This window comes from Sander vitreus, chromosome 1, assembly GCF_031162955.1.
Source record: "Sander vitreus isolate 19-12246 chromosome 1, sanVit1, whole genome shotgun sequence".
In the NCBI taxonomy this organism is placed as follows: Eukaryota; Metazoa; Chordata; class Actinopteri; order Perciformes; family Percidae; genus Sander; species Sander vitreus.
The window spans coordinates 6,036,612-6,057,885 of record NC_135855.1 but is presented as its reverse complement, the minus strand read 5'-3'; the positions used below and the strand labels follow the sequence as shown (position 1 = coordinate 6,057,885).

At 41.1% G+C, this 21,274-nt stretch overlaps 1 protein-coding gene across 1 annotated transcript in view; it reads left to right on the top strand.

Moving 5' to 3' along the window:
* Positions 1-21,274, top strand: part of ccdc102a (coiled-coil domain containing 102A) — a 51,477-nt gene that overhangs the window by 11,386 nt on the left and 18,817 nt on the right. Inside the window, exons 4-6 of the mRNA XM_078254402.1 lie at positions 377-485; positions 9,106-9,222; positions 10,072-10,281. Coding sequence (XP_078110528.1) covers positions 377-485; positions 9,106-9,222; positions 10,072-10,281 — 436 coding nt within the window. The remainder of the gene's footprint in view (positions 1-376; positions 486-9,105; positions 9,223-10,071; positions 10,282-21,274) is intronic.

Below are 21,274 nucleotides of genomic sequence, written 5' to 3'. Positions count from 1 at the left end.
AAGATTGAATGATTGAGATTTCTCTTGGCACAGCTACCGGAAGATTTACAACTTTCAGACAGGTTTCTCACGTCACATCTACGTCATCAAGCTCAGTTTGAGGCTGCGCAGCAACGCTCAGCCATCACCGGAAAAATGCTTCTAAGTCTATGGCGTCGCTGTGTCTATTTATTTCACTGTCTATGTGACTGACATTGCACTAGTGATTTCTGGGATAGACTGTTTTTTTTGTTGTGAACTTCACAAGGATTCTTAATGTGGAAGAGTGAAAAATCCATTTTGAAGATATTTGCAGACTCCTATAGTAACTCACACAGGCACCAGAGTGGCATGATTGACTGTTGGGAACCACTAATGTGTGTTGTGTCTTTCCCAGAGACAAGCTTGCACTGAGTAAGAGCATCGAGAGGCTGGAGGCTGAACTCGCTCAGTGGAAATGTAAATATGAGGAGCTCAGCAAGACCAAACAGGAGGCCCTCAAACAGGTGAGACATCCATGACCGCCACTGTGCCAGTCAGAAAGAATATGTCTGAGTGGATTCTACTGAGGTCAGATAGACACCAGGTCACTGCTGTAGCATGAAACAGCATCCTCTGCTTTCTGTTCGCCTACATGTTGGTTCCACAAACAATATCAGTATGTGGCGTTGGATCAAATACGGCCACTCATTCAACCTTTTGTGCTTTAATGTTGCGACTGACTGCAGGGCTATTGTTTCAGTTCAGATCAGGGCTGTAGTCATGACCACCTTTGTCGAGTCGAAGACAAGTCCAAGACCAGGACTAGTCGAGACCAAGTCAAGACCGAGTCCAAAGAGGTTTGAGTCCAATACAAGACCAAGTCCAAAGAGGTTCGAGTCCAATACAAGACCGAGTCCAAAAAGGTTTGAGTCCAGGACAGAAAAAAAGAATGGCCAGGATCTCCGGGAAAAGGCACAATATGTGTGTCTCCATTTCAAAGATCACTGCAGGTTGACTGCTTTTAGCAGCAGAGGTTGATTGTGGGCCACAATACTGTCGTGGTTAGCTCGCCGAAACTACTGCCGAAATTGCTGGCTGGCTCGGCAACGTTAGCTAATGTCCGCTAGCATACGTACACGCTAACTATAGCCAGTTAGCTTTGTGTGTAATGTAACAAAAACCCACCCATCTCATAGGAGCTAAGCTTAATATTTTATTCAATAAAATGATGGTACAAAAGGAGCACTAACGCCACAGGTGTTATGTTGACAACGTGGACGCAGATATAGGAAACTCCAAAGGGAGTCGTAATATTTACCTAGCAGGCTAGGCTAACGCTGTTATGTATGTTCAGCTGCAGATTGTTCAGACCACCTAAAGGCATGGTAGACATGCTGGGTGCTTTTAGCTCAAAGCTAGGGCTGGGTACCTAATTCAATACATTTTAGGGACAGACCGACTTGCCTCTTAAGTATTGAGTATCGAAAAATGCCTCGTCATTCAGTACCCACTTTTAATACCTCAGGAGTTAATCTCATCAGGGTCAGTGAGCCAATAAGCATGCAGCATGCTTCTACCAAGATCTTTTTTTTTTTTTTTGGTATTTGTACCAGTATTGTTAAAAATGTTGAACTATACCCAGCCACTACTCAAAGCGCCACTGTGCCTCAGAGCTGAGCTGCTAGCATGGCTGCACAACTCTGACCGGATACCATTTACGCTTAGATTTGTTTGTGATTGTGTTTGCCACTTGTGCAGCTTGAGTCAGGGAAACCTTTTATGTTGGGAGAGAGATGGTTTTCATTCATCTGCAGCTGGACTTTGATTTTGATTCAGGTTTGGTCTGATTTTATTGGTCTCAGGGATTTGGAACGCATTTATATTTCTTCAATAAATCTGAACCAAGCTACTAAAACTGTAGCGCTAGCTGGCAGCGGGGAGGCACAGACAGAAGTGTTCCAGCCATCCATGGTTCTCTGACGCACTGGTTGATGATGTCTGAGAACGTTCAATCAGTTCTGAGTTATCTGAATCAATTTTCAGTATCAAGGATTGCTTGACTCCACTTTAAAAGACGAGGACACAGCAAAAGAGGATTCTTGATCATCTCAACTTTAAAAGAAGAGCAAACCACAAAAGAAATCAGATTGACCTCACTAGCTCGGCTCAGAACCCTTCTCATTACAACCAGTCAGAAATCCCCTCCTTTCCTCCCCCATTCCCCCTCTTTCTCTCTCTGGCCCATGCATTGCCTTTGGCTTCCATTTCAACTGTGTAGTCATTGGACGCGTGGGGAAGTCCCCGGGATCCGAAATACCCTAACCCAGCCAGTGCCTTCGGATAAGCAGGTTCTCTTTAAAAAATCTTTATGCCACTGACCCGCCCCATGCTCGATTTTGGGATAGGCTAGGGCAGCCCACATTGACTCACCAAAACTTCATACAGTCACAGTGGTGAAACATCTGTGAGAATGAACTGTTTCCTCTGCCTGGCTCTGCACACACACATCCACACACACACATCCACACACACACACACACACACACACACACACACACACACACACACACACACACACACACACACACACACACACAAAGGTTCCAACCAGGAGAAGTCATCAGAGAAGAGGGACAGAAGGCTCAAAATTATAGCCCTAAAATCCTCAAATAAGACATAAAAAGAGTCTTCAGCCTCGCCTAAAATTATATAACTAACAAAGTCTTTCCTCTGAAGGAAGACCAGTAAACCTGCCTGTCCTGTACAGCTAATGGCAGATATTTAACTGGTGAATGTCTTCGTCACATAAGGCTCTAAACCATAGTTGCAGTTTTTGTATGACAATATGTTTTTTAACTTAGCAGTTTTTTCTCCCCCCTTATACATTAAGGCAGTGTTTTTCTACCACTGTGCCGCGGCACACTAGTGTGCCGTGAGAGATCGTAAGGTGTGCCGTGGAAAATTATCCAATTTCACCTAATTGATCTAAAAACATTTTTTGAAAACAAATTAATTATTATCTGCAAATAATATGCCATTGTCGAGTGTCTGTGCTGTAGTAGTGACTGGCGGCGCAATCATGTAATGAGTCCTTATCACTAGATGGCAGCAGGTAGCGAATTGCATTGTACGTTAAGACAAAAGAATTAGTAATGCATGAATGTGAAAGGTAGCGGTGAGAGCATTGTGGCTAGCAAGACTACGATGACGGTGATGGAGAAGTTTTTGAAAAGGAAAAATGCTAACTCCGATCTGGGCCCTGGACAAAATTCGGACCCAGATGAAGGCCATAGTATGAGTGGAGGTCAAAAGAAGGCAAATACGGTGAGCTCGAGGCAATACAGTGAGAGTTACATTTCATTTGGATTTACTTTTACCGGGGATGCAATGACACCGACTCCGTTGTGCTTGGTATGTGGTGAAAAGCTATCCAACAGTGCTATGGTACCAAGCAAGCTTAAACGCCATCTCCAAACGAAACACCCTTCGCTTCAAAACAAGAATGCAGACTATTTTGTTCGCCTGCGTAAACACACGGAGAAACAGGCAACTTTTATGAGAAAAACCACAAAGGTAAATGAGAGAGCCCTTAAAGCTAGCTACCACGTAGCTGAACTTGTAGCTAAATCAAAAAGGTCCCACACTGTGGCAGAGACATTAATATTACCCGCCTGCAAAGCCATTGTAAATGAGATGCTTGGACCTGAAGCGGTTAAAGAAATAGCCAAAGTCCCTCTCTCAGATAACACAATTTCCAGAGAGATTGATGACATGTCTGCAGACATCGAAAGTGTGGTTTTGGAAAAGATCCGTATCAGTGAGAAATTTGCGTTGCAACTTGACGAGTGTACTGATATTAGTGGACATGCTCAACTCTTGGCCAATGTGCGTTTTGTGGATGGAGACGCAATCAGAGAAAACTTCCTATTTTGCAAGGCGTTGCCAGAAAGGACAACAGGAGAGGAAATTTTTCGGGTCACATCAGAATATCTTGAACAAGGAGGACTTATGTGGGAAAACTGCACGAGTGTCTGCACTGATGGAGCTGCAGCCATGGTCGGGCGCACCAAAGGCTTTGTAAGCAGAGTGAAGGAAAGAAACCCAGATGTGATTATTACGCACTGTTTCTTACACCGTGAGGCCCTCGTGGCCAAGACTTTACCAGCAGACCTAGCCCCTGTGTTGAATGATGTTGTGCACATGGTAAACTTTGTAAAGACACGACCTGTGAAAAGCCGCATATTTGCATCTTTGTGTGAGGAAATGGGAGCGGAGCATAAGACCTTGCTGTTTCATACGGAGGTCCGATGGTTGTCGTGCGGCAAGGTGCTGGCCCGTGTGTATGAGCTGCTCAAAGTCAAAGTGTTTCTGACAAATGAGGGGTCCGATTACGCAAAGCTGCTTGCAAGTGATGAGTGGTGTGCAAGGCTGGCTTACCTGGCGGATATTTTTCATCATCTGAATGAACTGAACACACGAATGCAAGGCCGAAATGAAAACCTGCTCACAAGTACGGATAAAATAAACAGAATCCGCTCAAAGGTGCACCTCTGGCAACAACATGTGGAAAGTGGCAACCTTGAAATGTTCCCACTCACCAAGAAATGGCAAAATGTTCACACTGCTGCACTGTGTGAAATAATAAGTAAACATTTAAAAACTCTTGAGGAGAAGATGTCATTTTATTTCTCTTCGGCCTTCACTGAATGCCTTGACTGGGTTAGGGACCCATACAGCTCAGCAGTTGTTGGAAAGGACATGACTTACAGGAGCAGGAAGAACTAACTGAGCTGAGACAAAATCGTGGTTTAAAGCTGAGCTTTGCTGATCTACCTTTGGACAGTTTTTGGTTGACTGCTGCCAAGGAGTTCCCCATTCTGGCAAACAAAGCTATTTTGACATTGCTCCCATTTTCCACAACATATCTGTGTGAAGTGAGCTTCTCAAGCCTGACTGCTATAAAAACTAAAAACAGAGAGAGACTGAGAGCTGTTGAGGAAGAGCTTCGTGTGTGTCTTTCTTCAATTCCCGCCAGGATATCAGCTCTGTGTTCATCCAAACAGGCACAGGTTTCACACTGAGTAAAATATACTGAGATTGACATTTTGTACATGCAACTCTTCATATTGTAACAGTGAAATCTTTCCCAAATAGTATTGCTTCTGTCAGAATAAGCATTATTTTCTGTATTCCTGCTAACAGAATGCTTTTGGACAGAATTTGAGTTTGCAAAACACTTTGAAGTTTTCTACTACCTCTTTAGGTTTAAGACCACATTGTTGTGGCACTTCATGTTCCAGCTGTATTTTTGAAGTGGACATGTTAAGTGCACTTTTTATTTGAAAGAAGAAATATAAAAGATGATAAAAATACATTTTTGTGTTTATTTGATTCCTATTCAAGACACTTTGATGAGAATGACTATATTGTTAATATAGGCGGCTACAGAGTGTCATTTGTTTAACATTTTTGGTTGGTGGTGTGCCTCGTGATTTCTTTCAATGAAAAAAATGTACCTTGGCTCAAAAAAGGTTGAAAAACACTGCATTAAGGAGTAATTTGCACTGAGCCAGCAAATATTACACTGTAACCTGTTGAAAAAATAAATAAAATGAAGACAAAATAAAAGCTAAATTAATCAAACATAATACATTTGCCCTTACTAGGCCAGGGATGTCCGTGCAAAATGTCCAAATGAAAGATCTTTGTAGTGAGCGGCTGTTCAGACATGTTCACAAGTCTAATGAATATGTACTGTGTGAATGTGACAGGTCGCCGTTGCGAATGAGAAGTTGTTCTCAATCGACTTACTATAAAATCAATGAGAAGAATTAAGAACAGAATACAGTAGCATGTAGAAAGAAAAGTAGATTTGTATACACTAGGATGGGATACAACATCTGTAGTTCTCTGATATAGTATTACAAAATAATGCTTTAATCCTGCCTCACACGGACAGAAATACATAATCTCTTCTATTCCTTCTTCTGGTGCTAAGATCACCTTTAATATCGATTCTGAAATAAAAGATCTTCATATGTCCTCAAAATATCCCAATGCGCTGTTAAGTTCCTTTTTGTCAGATACCCAAAGTGCAGTGGTGGAATGTTACTAAGTACATTAACTCAAGTACTGTACTTGCGTACAAATGTTGAGGTACTTTACTTGAGTCTTTTCTTTTCATTCCACTTTCTGCTTCTACTCCTCTACATTTCAGAGAGAAATATTGTACTTTTTACTCCACTACATTCATCTACAGGATTTTTCTGCATTGAGTACGTTTTTACTTTTAATACTTTAAGTACGTTTTCCTCATGATACTTACATACGTTTACTTAAGTAACATTTTCAATGCAGATCTTTTACTTGTAACAGAGTATTTTTTTTTACAGGGTGGTGTTAGTATTTTTACTTAAGTAAACGATCTGAATACTTCTTTCACCACTGCCAAAGTGGCACCCATAGAGTGTGGGCTTAAGGCCTCTGGACAGAAACCATAAAACAGTTTTGGCAGTGTTCCACCACTCGGGGGCAGTCCAGGCCTGCAGAGAGGAGAGACATAAGGACACAGCAATGAATGACAAAATCAGTTTGATTTAAAAAAATAAAAAGCAAAGGGAAATAAAGGATGGGATAGGTCAGAACATATGAGAGATGTGTAGATGGTGATGGTGTGTGTTTTGAAGATAAGCGGGGTAGAAGTGATGGAGATGAAAGCATGATAGGGTGAAGTGCTGAAGGTGGAGAGGAGGCAGATGAGACAGAGGCAGAGATGCAATGATCAGATAAGAACAAGGAGGGATAAAAAAAAAGGGAAGTTAAAGGAGGTTGGGTCATCCTTATCTACACGCTTGTTGTCCTAGATACTTCAAGATCACAGGGGATGTTTGGTTCCAGAAATGGCCACCTTTTAAGAAGAAAGGGAGCGACTTTAATCACAAAATTTGTAGATAACACTAATGTCAAGCTATTGCAAAGTTCATAGAATAGCTGTCGTTATAGTAAGATATTTTAAGTATCATGCATTTCTGAAGTGAACACTGATGTTGTCCTGTCTTTTCCTCAGTGCATAACTTTAGTACTACTTTGTTATATCATTACATAACTCTAATTAAAGTTTTTTTTTATTTCATTATGATCATTATGTGAGAAAATTATTATTAATGTGTTTGAATTTCTGTCATTAATAAATATTTCATTTTCTTTTTTGTAATGGTAAAAAGAACAAGCGAGACAGAGAAATCCCCACAGACTCCCTGCAATGATGCTAACTGGCATGTCATTGAACACAATGTTGCCCACCTTTTTCACTGGGACAGGGAGGGGCACAGTTAGGGGGAGACTGGGGTGCTGCTGACTCATCTGTTGTTAAGTCTGCTAAAAGGGGCAGGGACAATGATTTAATATGAATATCTTGCTAAACGTTCCCCTGCACTGGTTAAATGGTGATTATGATGTAGGCTAACACTAGTCTGTAGCTAGCTAGCTTATTTCACTATGGACATTAAGCCAACAGGTTGATACCACTCACAGACTATAGGCTACCCACCTTTCTTGGTGAAAAACTGGGTTACAGTTTGACACCCTTTCCTTTGTCTTTCCTCTCTCTCTTTTCTCTCTTTCCTTTTTGAAAACCAAATTTTAATTTAACGTTACTTGGTAACATCGTGGTCACTGTAGTTCTGGCGTATCTACTGACTGCAACTAAACACCGTCACTGAGTGCTCTAAGGCAGGACCAAACCATTTCATGCAGATACAGAGGGGTGGTCGGTCTATATGGATGTTTACTTTTTGGTCAATGGGGATATTTAACTTTTACTGCCAAAAACAAGTAAAAACAAAGAGATCATTCATTTTATTATATTTGAAATATATATATACTGAATGATGATGGTTTAATAATTTTATATTAGTTTTTACCCCTTTTTTTGGGGCCCCTGTCAGTCATGGGCCCTTGGAATTGTCCTAACTTTCCCCCCCATACGGCGCCCCTGTATCGGTGATTTCAGTTTCAGAATAAGCAATGTGAAAAAGGTTTGCCCACTTGAATTTTGGCTTCTAAGGAAGCAGATTAAAGTAGCCAATGGTAAACGGCCCCATGACGTAGGACAAAAATGCCAGATGCAAACATAAGGATACATTGATTACATATTCAAAAGATGAGAGAAATGTGAAAGAAAAGTGAAAGTTCGGTCATAGCACCGTTGGAGTCTCAGCTCTCTCATCAACCTTGTTCCCAGTTTGGATTATTGCTGGTATCCTTACCAGCAATAATCCAGTCAGCTGTAATCTGACCTGTCAGTTAACCTGGTAGGGCATGTAAATACATCCAAAATACGGTCTGTGCGTTTAATAAGCAGCATCGTATGTACTTAAAAGGATATTAATGCTGCTCCTCACAGCTTTTTCAGCGGTCGTTGTAGAGTGGCACCGTTTGGGGTGGCAGTAGCTCAGTCTGTCGGGAGTTGGGTTGGGAACCGGAGGGTCGCTGGTTCAAGTCCCCATACGGACCAAAGTATGGTGGTAGACTGGTAAACTGGAGAGGTGCCAGTTCACCTCCTGGGCACTGCCAAGGTGCTCTGGAGCAAGGCACCGTACGCCCAACTGCGATCAACGAGGTCTTGTATCACGTAGATGCTCCGACAGTGTCATTACTTAGAATTCCTCATGGGGGAGACAGAAACTACGCACTATAGCTTTAAAAACAGTACTGCTCGATTTCAGTGGTCCGGCAGTGTTTTCTCACAAACATTAACTTAAAGGGCTAGATTAAAGATATTCACACAGTATTTTTTATGTTCGTACTGTATTTATGTTCACACTGCACTACAATAGAATTTGTACAATCCATTGTTTTAGAAACAACCTTTTCAACCTTAATCGTACTTTTTAACCTAATCTTACTTTACTGTTATAAATATACTTAACATTTGTATTTCTTACTGTAGCTATGTTACTATTTTTACGTTTTTCTTAATCTTATTTTTTTGACTACAATTTTGACTGTGAGCAACTACAACTTAACAATTTCCTTGAGATGATCAATAAAGTGTTCTGATTCTGAAGATAAAAACCGTGTGTGTGTGTGTGTGTGTGTGTGTGTGTGTGTGTGTGTGTGTGTCCCATTCCTAACACCATGTAGCTGAACCTGCTGAAGGAAATGCACCAGGATGAACTCGGCCGCATATCTGAAGACTTGGAGGACGAACTGGGAGCCCGAACCAGTATGGACAAGAAACTAGCTGATCTACGTACTGAGGTGAGGAGACTGGGGAGCAGAGAGAGAGAGAGAGAGAGAGAGAGGAGTAGTTAACGGCAGCATGAAGGAAGAAAGAGCACGAGTGTGGGCTGATGGTACAGAAAAAATGTCAGCATTGTATTAGCATTCGTTTTTAGCTTTATTCCTTGTCATTTGTTATGTGTAAAACAAAGCAATGGATCAACCTTTTGAGCCGATTTCTTTTTTTCCTGAATGTCCCAGTTAGATTGTTAACCTTTAAGGAAACTACCGGTATACTTCATTTCTAGCATTCTCCTGCATTAGGGCATGGTCACCCACTACAACATTTACATTTCATTTAAAATATGTCTATGCAGCCCAGCATTGTCACACTTAAAGAGCCCCTATTATACACATTTTTAGCATCATATTTTTACTCACGTGGTTGAGAAAAAGTGCTGTCTTGAGAAAGCTCCATTTGGAGTGAAATGTGTTTTTTTTTTTTTTTTTTGTACTTAAAAATTTGTATAACATACTAAAAGATGGGAAAAATCCAAAAAAGCATAATAGGGCCTCTTTAAAATGTCACTGGGCAGCGTGACGCAAAAAAGCTCAGTGCACGACAGGCAGATAACTACTCCACTGCTGCAGTAACAGGCGATAGCAATAGCTGCACCGTGGAGACTGAAGGAGGAGAGAAGGTGTGGTCAGAGTGCATCAGACTTTACTTTCAACTCATAAAATGTCAGTGCAGTAATGCCCCCCTCCCAAGATCAAGCATTCAGTGTGACAGTGGAAAAACTTCCTTTAGAAAGGCAGAAACCTCAGTGCCGCTTAGGACACTGAGATCCTTCTGTGTACACTGTGTCTCTGTGGTGTCTCCGTCAGATGGAGAGGCTGCAGGTGGAGAACGCTGCGGAGTGGGGGCGCAGGGAGCGCTTGGAGACGGAGAAACTTGCCCTGGAGAGGGACAACAAGAAGCTGCGAGCTCAGGCTGAAGACCTGGAGGAGCAACTGGCCAAGAAGCGCCGGCAGGCTGCCTCGGCACTCGACATCGACCTCAAGGCCATCCAGAGCGAGCTGTTTGAGAGAAACAAGGTGGGCACACATCCCAGTGCTTCACCATGCTGTCGTCTATCCATTAATTCAGTTCTTGAAACTATTAAGCCATTGAAGGAAAATTCCGCTTTATTACAGCTTGGGTCTTATTTTCATAGTTTTGTCTATTATTAGTTTCTATTAGCTATCACAACATAGTCCTCAACAAAGTAACCTAAATTGTAATAAACCGGAATTATCCTTTTAAATTCCACAATCAACACTAATACATACACACTGATGAGATCTCTTTACATTGTGCCCTGAGATTGTGCCCTGACCTTGTCTTTCCAAAACCCTGTCAGGTGTGTGTGTGTGTGTGTGTGTGTGTGTGTGTGTGTGTGTGTGTGTGTGTGTGTGTGAAAAGAGAGAGATTGATTGTGTTTAGTGTATAGTGTTGAAAAGATAGTATTGATCCAGACAGAGAAGGAGAAACAGGGCAAGGGATTAAGACACTGGATACACACACACACACACACACACACACACACACACACACACACACACACAGGTTGATTGATAGTAGAATCATCTTCAACCCCAGCCAGGGCTTTGGGCATCACTACCACTGAACAGATTGATGTTCACTGTCACACTGCGACACACTCACTCACACACACACACACACACACACACGACGGTGAAGAAAAAGGGCAATTTACACGAAGACAGCAATATAAAATATCTCACTGATATTCGGGAACTTGACGATAAGGGCCAACGCTGAAAAGTCTTCTGCATTCATGTGATAGTTTTTGGATCCTTTAAGAGGGGTCTCAAGACTTATCTGTTGATCTTACACTTAAATAATTAATTCATTCTTATTCTTATGATTTGTATATTTATGGTATTTTTTTCTTTTCATTATTGATATTGTATTGCCATTATTGTTATTATTACTATTTTGGTAAATATTGGCTCAGCAACTTTTAAAAACTGTTTACTGTTAATTTTAACTATTGTAAGATTCATATTTTGTCGCTTTGGACAAAAGTGTCTGCTAAATACAATAACCCCATAACCATAACCCTTCCCAAAAGCTACAATAAAGCTGGGAGTAATATATGCCCTGGAAAAGAGCACCAATACAAGAGAAGCAGTGTAAGCTTACTCAGTCAACAGTCACGTGAAACAAGGATAGAATAGGCTAGCTAAACACTACAGTAGTTAAATAGTTAAAATGGTACTGGCATTAGACAAAGCAACTTTGGCTTTGCAGTGCTACTGAATAACATTAGCTAATTAAGCAATTAGAGGAACACTGATGCTTGTATCAACATTGATTTTATAGAGCACACAGACTTTTCAGCTACCCAACAGGCCAACTGCTAGCATTTTCAATGTAAGCTTAAGCAGTTAGGTTATCTGACACACACACACACACACACACACACACACACACACACAAGTGCGTTTCAATATCTTTGTGGGGACCCGTCATTGACAGAATGAATTCCCTAGTCCCTTACCCTAACCTTAACCATCACAACTAAATGCCTAAACGTAACCCTTACCCTAACCCTAACCATAACCTAATTCTAACCTTAATCCTAAAACCAAGTCTTAACCCTTAAACAGCCCTTTGAAGTTGTGGGGTCCAGCATTTTCGCCCCACAAAGCTGTCCCGAACCCACAACTGTATTCCCGGTTTTTGGACCCCACGAATATAGTTAAACAAGAACACACACACACACACACACACACACACACACACACACACACACACACACAGCCTCCCTCCCTTCTTGAGAGTCCATGTTAATTTGTCTACATTGTCAACTACTCTCTTTTCCATCTTTTCCTCACTCGCTCCCATGGCCCTGTCATGGTCACTCTCCTCCTCCTCGGCTTCTTCCCTGTCATGATGTTGTTTCTGCTTCTCTGTATAGCAAGCCACCTCTCCTCCTTCTTCTACTTTAGGTAATGCTGATGTTGAAGCAGCTACTACAGCCCCAAACGTCAGAAATGTTGGCACCTTTTGAGGCATCCGCCTGTAGATTCTTAATCTTTTTCTCCCGTAATTTCTCTGCACCTCCGTTGCGCTTTGGTGGTCGTTTGTCCATTTTAACGTAGAACCTAAACTTCCAGCAAAAGCATAACTATTACAGCTCGTGTCTCAGGGCCGGGGAGTGGGGAAGGGGGTTCCTGGATTTGATTGGGTCCGGCCAGTGCCAATAAAGAAAATTAAGCAATGGGCCGCTGTCAGTTCTTTATGGGCCGGCACGGCTAAAGGCCTATAAATTATATCGGTGAATCGGCCCAAATGTGCGTCGGCCCACTGGGAAAATGCCCGGTATGCCAGATGGCCAGTCCAGCCCTGGGTTATATTATCTTTCTTAATGTCAAGTTGTCATAACACAGACATTTCAAACAATGCTTACTTTGCATTCGAAGTGTCATAATCTAACAATCACAAACATTCATAAAGACTCATGACCGGTATCATTATAGTTATGATGCTATCATGTCAGTCTTATGCATACCCCTTTTAAGCAAAGTGTTACCGGCTGTGCTTCACATAAGGCAAATAAATGCACTAGAACAGCATTTAAAAAAGGGAAATCAAGTTCATTTAAATATAAAGTTATTGATAATAACCCATACTATATATTTAACATAGAATATTAAAATACCTGGAGATTCAATAACATCAAATCAAAGTAGATGTCTTGTTATGACACCTATGGTCACCAGGTGGGGTTGTTGACCCAACATGCATCTCTCCGGCAGTCAGGAGGAGCTACTGTGTTTAATCTCTTGAGATAACTAGACATTTCTGTTGCTTGAAAAGATGGATAGGCAGTTTGTAGATATGTTTCATGCAAAATGTTGACCCATGATGATTGAAGTTGTTTTCTCCAGTCCTGAGGGTTACCTTGACCTGAGGTCAACTCGTCGTGTTGCCTCTTGCCAACTTGAGCAGTCCAAATGTCTGTGAATATTTTTTCCCAGTAATTAATGGGAATAGATAACTCTATGGGCAGATGTGATCCACCATGTGGACCTAAAGAGCAAAACAAAATAGCACTGTGTTTTGTATTCAGCTCCTGTGTGTGTGTGTGTGTGTGTGTGTGTGTGTGTGTGTGTGTGTGTGTGGTGTGTGAGATGAACTTCTTAAATGGCTCCATTAGCAGCAGGTTGTGTGGCACGGCCATGCACTGGCAGATAATAAGTAAGTGTTGGTCAATGCGTTGCCCTCCATTACCACCTGTCCCACAGAATTATTTATGAAGCTCTCAGGTTAATTTAATGCTTTAGTTACACACACACACACACACACACACACACACACACACACACACACAGGTTAAAAATTCTAACTTTTCAAAGGGGGAGAGAGTAATTATTCCAAACATTATGTTTGAGCAGAAAAGCAACAGGGCGAATTAGCTCACAGTCTCAGAGGTAGGAGGATGAGTATGATGAAAAAGAAGATGGAAGAGGAAAGGATGAAGAGAGGAAAAAGATAAAGAAACAACAAGAATACACGGTGATGTGCTGATAGAGTCAGAAGAAACCAGGGCTGAACAAACATGACAGAAAGGACAAAATAACAATTTGTGACACATTTTCCCACCTAAACCTCAAACATTGTTCATTGTCTCTCATTGGAGCTCACATCAGATTCACTTGCAGCCCTGTATTATGTTTTATTTATTAGTCACTCAATGGTATAGCTGATCTTTTTCAGATTTTAACATTGCATTAGTACAGCCAGTACAGGAAGTAGGAAGTGAAGGATAGGAGTCCTGTCTTAAAATATTTTTGGTTTTATGTAGACAAAACTTTTTTCCCCACAACTAAAAGATACATTTTGGTTCAAACCTGTGAGGTTAATGATGATTATGATGTAACAAAGCTTTTTCTTCCCCAACTTGGTTGCTCTAAAATGTATCATTATCGGTGTTTTTGCCACCCATGATCGCATCAATACTTGACATTTGCAATTGTCGGTTCATTTCACTAATCATGAAAACCAAGCTATGCAAAACAAGTGTTAGGATAATTATTTATCAAAGAATGGACAAAATCACTGGAGTTCTCTTAAAAGCTTGTTGACTTGCAGCAAGTAGAGTCCGTTTACAGCACTTCAGAAAGTGACTGAAGATTGTTCACAGTGTCTTTTTAAAGGAGTTGGGAGTCAAGTTAGTTATTCGGTTCATGCAATCAGTAGCTTTCTTCTTATCTCTGGTCAGGCCCGGCATCTCCTCCACATTATGCGCTCTGCCCTCAGGGATGCATCCTGTGCTCTTTGCAAGGTCACTCCGCTTTCATGATTAACACATGAAAGACAGAAATACTAAAACAGCAGTTCGGATGCAAATGGTTTAACAAAGAAACTGAAGCAAAACCGTTCTACGCATCATTTTTTTTTTCTTCTAACAACAAGCTAAGTATTTTGGACACAATACCTGTCTATTTTTGGGTATAAAGCACACAAGGACTAGGCGTTCCTTGATTGCATCAACCAAAACCATCCACACGGAATGAGTGCATTTTGGTAAACACACATGTTTTGGCCGATCGTAAACGCACTGCCTGAAGACGCACTTTTTAGAAACCTGGTCCCAGGGCGAAAAAAATTCAAAAACGGCACCCTTGTGGCTTCGTTTGGACGGCGAAGCCATCATACTTGCGTATCGATGATGGCTTCGCCACACCCCTCAACCTCTAGCCTTCGACCTCTTATCCCGCGATGACGTCTCATGTTGAGTCATTTACAAATGGATCCGTTTGGATGCAACTATTCTTGAAACGATGCCAGGGAAGACGGGGGGAAAAAAAGATTGTTTTGGTACATATTGACGTGGCCTCAATAGCGGAGCAAGTTGTAGCGTTAGGCTCTCTACACACGGTCAATGACAGAATGGCTCTGCAGAGAGGACATTGGATCTCACACCAGCGCTACCTTTGACTTTGAGCTCTGGAGGGATTTTACACCATGCTGCTGCACTCAAAGTTCAAGTTGACTTTTTTTTTTAGTTTGTGACCTTCCAGTGCACAACTAATGAGATAACATCTGTTTGTGAGGTAACCTTAAAACGACCTGTGGCGGATAAAAAAAAAGAAGAAGAAAGAGGATGAGTTCCAGACAAACATTTTCTACTGCAGTGAAGGGAGCTGAGTGGTTTGCCTGCAGTTGCTCTGTCAGCATTGTCTTTCAGTCTGAAAAGTCTTAAAGTCCCAGTGAAACGGAAGCTGGAGCGTCTTTAGCTTCTGTGCCGTGACGTATTTTCTAGTGAAACGGAATATTTGAGCGGTAAATCAAATACTTCACTTTACATACATACATACTATACATACTTTGATTGGGCCGCTAAAAAGTGGACAGGCTTAGAGTTTAGCTCTTTAATAATGCCTCCACACAGACTCCCCTCACCTGTTGTTGCTGTTAGATCATCTGCATGTAGTGTGTGTGTGTGTGTGTCTGTCTGTGTGTGTGTGTGTGTGTGTCTCTGTGTGTCTGTATCAACGCCGCGTCACATCCACTGCATTGCTGTTGCTATCTAGCTGTTAGTCCCAATCAGTTATAGGGAGCGACATAAAAACACAAGACATTTTTTTTCATTGGACATCAAATTAGCCCCCAAGTGCAGGATAAGTCATACCAGACAGTAATTAGGATAAAAAAAATAAATAATTCAAAATGTTAGTTATTTTCTTTTTACATATACAGTACCAGTCAAAGGTTTGGACACACTTCCCCAAACTTTTGACTGATACTGCATTTGGCAGCGATAAGTGAACAATTAACATAGGGACACAGGATTCAAACTTTTTTACTTCATGGGGCCTTTAACTACCCAGAATTAATGTCAAAGTAGTTCTACTTCAGATTGTCAAAAAAAACTAAATCATTTTGTGCAACAGATGAAGAAAATATCTCTCTGACTTTTAATGAGATAGTCAAAGCCTATGCTTGTGAAACTGGCCCCAGATCATTGTGTAGAGCTCCACTGTAGTTGAAGTCCCCCTCACTGTTGCTCTCATCTCCATCCACCATCTCAATCAGTGCAAATTGTCAGGGTCAAAAATTCATATTCTCACTGAATTTAGGCGGTTACCTAGAGATGCGACTGTATTATAGCCTACCTATCAGTCTGTGAGTGAGTGTTGTAGTCAAGACCACCTAAACCGAGACCAAGTCATTACCAAGACCAGAGTGTATCGAGACCAAGACAAGACCAAGACCAGACCAAACAACTGAAACATACAGTATATACACAACTAGCTAATATATATAGCTAATATCCGGGTGAAGAAATGTCTGAAGAGTTTTGGTACAGAGGCAGATTGATTACTTTAGCTAGCTAGCTTTGCTAGCGTCACTTACACTTAGCTTACCTTTCTTCATGGATCCTTAACAGTAACACATTTCAAACTAGAAATGAGTCAAGTTATTGGTTGCATTTGAAGCAGGACGTTTTACATCCAATCACAGTAAAGCTGTTAACACATAAAGCAGACGATACACAGGCAGTTAAAGGACAATTCCGGCGAAAAATTAATCTAGGGGTTAATAACATATATGTTCCCAGTCGACCGTTCTCTGGGACATGTTTTCATGCTAATCGAATGTGTATTTAGCTTGAAACAAGCTAGCACGGACCGGTGATTAGCTGCTAACGCTACCTTTCGGGGCAGAGGGTAAATCGCTATTTTATACCACTAACAAGGATAAAAATAGCACCACGCTTCCACGGTTGCATAATGCGGGTCCCTACATGTAAACCGAAGCATTGAGAACTTTGTAAGTGTACAGACAGTTTATTGAAAAGATAGTTTATAAAGACAGTAGCATTCATTTTTACATGCGGGGGCGCCATCTTGGAAAACCGTCACGATCAAACAAAGCGTTCGTGATTCGACTGATCGTGACTGTTGCTTGTGCTCAAACTTTCTGCTTGGACTCAGATATGTTGTTCTGTGGACAGATTTCCTGCTCTCAGCTTTGGCCCTTCTCCCTGCACTCTGACGCAGACTGATTCTGCACACTTACAAATCTTCTCCTCTCGGCTCTCTCCTACGCCCCCAGATTTTTTTTGTGTTACAATCCTATCAGTATTCCCCAACCAATAGAATGCCAGCTGTAGTGTTGATCAATGAAATGATCCCTGCCCCATTGAGGGTGCGTTTGCTTTACGTTAGAACGTGTGTTGCAGGCGGCTGCTGGATCTGTCTGTCCTCAATGTGCCAGAGATCTACAAGGACTTCACTCGTTTCTGCACCATCACCTGCATAATCCAAGTGATAAAAGAGAGAACAAACTATTGTGTTCTCTGCTCACATGAATGGGTGCCTGTAACGTCTGCCCACATATACAATCAATTCAATACATGTTGATTAGTATATATTTCTTAAATCATTGTAGTTTTTCAGAGCATTAAGATAAATTATTAAAGCCATGTTCATATTTGCAACAAACTAAAACCCTGATCAAGGCAAATAGGGTTTTCATGTTCTGTAACCTTTATAAAAAAAACTTACCAGAGCCGACACTTGGTAAATGGCTTTATTTTACCTTGTCAAAAACAATGAGTAATTCATAACAAACTGCACAATATTTGACACAAAACCTAAAAAGTGTATGGTTCATACTACTGTGAAGCAGTACACTTTGCCTGTAGGATTTACTGTAGCAGGAACATTGATATTGGCAAACAGATGACCCAGGTACAGGTGTGTTTGTGAGCAGGGTTATGATATGAACTAAAATAAAGATAAGCCTAGTGTTCACAAGAGGGATAATTCAGGTATTGCAACACAAATTAAGAAAAATAAATTAAAATTAAATAGGAGAAGTAGAAGATAAATTAACTATACAAGAGCAATTAAGGCAAATTAATTTGGTAGTAGCAAGCATAAAGTGATGTATAATCAATAGCAATGAGTCAAATCAACAGTGTACACCAGAATAATATATACTGTGATTAAGATAATGATGATTAAGTAATGATACTTAGTGTTGTCTGTACTAATATAACAAAACAGAAAATAATATAGTGTATGGTGCAGTATGGAGAACAACCAAGTCCCATATGACCACAAGAGACTTTTGATGATGTTCACTGCAAACAAATTTGCAGATGGTTGTTGTCTGTAGCCAGCCACACAGTCGGTAGATCTGGAGCAGCAGGGTGACTTCTAGCTTTCATGGGATGGTGATAAGACACTGTGCTGCTATGATGCAGCAGCTCAACAGTGGTCGAGTCCTTCAGCCCCACCTGGATTGAAAAGAAAGTAAAACAAAATACTTGTTTTTTTCTGTTCAGTTTGCTTTGTATTAATTAAAAAAATAACCACTGTTTAAGGAGCAAATAACAAAGCATATCATTTCTAGATCGTTTTTATCATAGTGGTGAAATTGTACTTAACATTACAACTTTTTAAACAGACTGATATGAATTCATCATTTTCAGACTAATGTTATATGAAGGAATGAAGACTAAATTCTGATGAACAACACATAACATTGATGCAAAAACTGACACAAACAATTCAGTTTCTTGTGATCTTTCAGTTATATTACAGTTTAGGTTTTACTACTGGCTCTAACATGAAATTAGCCAAATCCCCAGGAACATGGTTAACCAAACGAGGAAAAAATACAAAGTGGGGTCATCACATATACACATACTGTCCGTCATATGTCGTTCAATCTAGCTAAACGATAAAGAAAATCTACTTGTTTATGGACATCAAGCAAGGCTATATGCTAGCGCCATATGCTAGGTGCTTAAGTTATGTTACTCACCCTCGTAGTTGTGGACGTAACGTGATATGTCCCACTTCAACGCTTTCTCCCGTTACCTGATGGGTACAGGTGAAAGAGCGTCGACCATACTGTGCACATTGTTGACGTATACTAATAATAAAGCAACGGACGGCGGGGGTAAATAAACTCTGTTACAGAGCATCCGCCCGCAACAGACGATCTAACGTAAAGCAAACGCACCCTCAACGGGGCAGGGATCATTTAATTGGTCAACACTACAGCTGGCATTCTATTGGTTGGGGAATTTTGATAGGATTGTAACACAAAAAAAATCTGAGCGCAGGAGAGATCCGAGAGGAGAAGATTTGTAAGCATGCAGAATAAGGCTGAGTGTGGGGAGAAGGGCCAAAGCTGACAGCAGGGAATCTGTCCAAGCAACAACATATCTGAGTCCAAGCAGAAAGTTTGAGCACAAGCAAGCGAGCAGTGACTATTTGAGTGTGAGAGCAAGGTTTTGAGGGAAATTATTATAAAATCTGAACGTAATATCAGTGAGAAATGCTCTCAATGCACTCTTGAATAAAGAGTAGGAATATAACTATAATTTTGAGCCTTGTTAGTGGTATAAAATAACGATTTACCCTCTGCCTCGAAAGGTAGCTTTAGCAGCTAATCACCGGTTCGCGCTAGCTTGTTTCAAGCTAAATACACATTTGATTAGCATGAAAACTAAATGTCCCAGAGAACAGTCGACTGGGTACACATATGTTATTAAAGGTCCCATGGCATGAAAATTTCACTTTATGAGGTTTTTTAACATTAATATGCGTTCCCCCAGCCTGCCTATGGTCCCCCAGTGTCTAGAAATGGCGATAGGTGTAAACCGAGCCCTGGGTATCCTGCTCTGCCTTTGAGAAAATGAAAGCTCAGATGGGCCGATCTGGAATCTTGCTCCTTATGACGTCATAAGGAGCAAGGTTACCTCCCCTTTCTCTGCTTTGCCCGCCCAGAGAATTTGGCCCGCCCATGAGAGAGAGACATCATGGCTTTTAAACGAACAAAGTGGCAGTTGGTCAAGGCCACACCCCCACCATCCACCTTGCCCCCCCCTCTCTCCTCCTCAATAGCATTTAAAGCTACAGACACAAAAATGGCACATACTAAGGAAAGCTCATTGTGGGACTGGCTCTAGTGGCTGTAATTCTGCACCAAGGCTGAATTTCGGGAAAGAGACTTCAGATACAGTGTTAGGGGACCACTAAGGCCTATTTAAAAGCATCCAAAGAGCACCATGTCATGGGACCTTTAACCCCTAAGTTCATTTTGCGCCAGAATTGTCCTTTAAGTGATATATCCCTGCAGTTGTGGTCTTGACTGGTCTAGAAATATAATCCCGAGACATCTTCATACGAGACTGAGACAAGAACGAGTAAAAATGTGGCCAATTCCGAGACCAGACCTTCATAAAGTGGTCTTGAGACCAAGACCGGTCTCAGGTACTACAACGCTGCCGTGAGTTATCTCTGTAATGATTACTTGCTCAATCTGTGAACCGTTCTGCTAAGAATAACAAGTTCAGTCTTAGGCATCCTCCATTTTGGAAATCGGTCCATATGTGTGGGAAGTCCGGTCTTTATTATTTTATCAATGAATGAATATAATCAGAACCCAATCAGTTCTTCAAGTCTATTCCCAGTATACTGAGCCAGTGCCTTTCAAATGGGAACTGATTTGATGTCAACATTGAGAAGAATTACACCACTGTATTCTGTCCAATACAGTCACACGTTAACGGTATCATAGGGGTTTTTAAGTTAGTTTAGGTTTTTTTTCTGTCAGAAAATATGGTTATGCAAAGTGAAGCGAAAATGTTCTATACACAGAATACAGATTTAAGTTAGAGTTGTGACATGCAGATTCAGAGTTGTCTCAAAATGTTTACAGATGCAACACATGACGAGGCACACTTTTGAAGCCTTCTCCAGAGTTCATTTAATTGTTATGTGTTGTATATGTGCACATAAATACTGTATATATGCGTTCCATGTCCATTTCCATATCCATGTTTATTCTTGGTGCTTTTATTAATCTAACCTTTAATATTTTTTGTCTTCTGTTCTTTCTTATCTCTGTCTCTTTTCATTTTCTTCCTCGTCTTTTATTGGGCTGATCTGACCAATCTGGTTGGAGCGGTGCCCATAAGTCCCTCCCCCATTGTATCGCTCGTGGGCAGCCATGATTATAAACCTAATTCTGTGTGTGTGTGTGTGTGTGTGT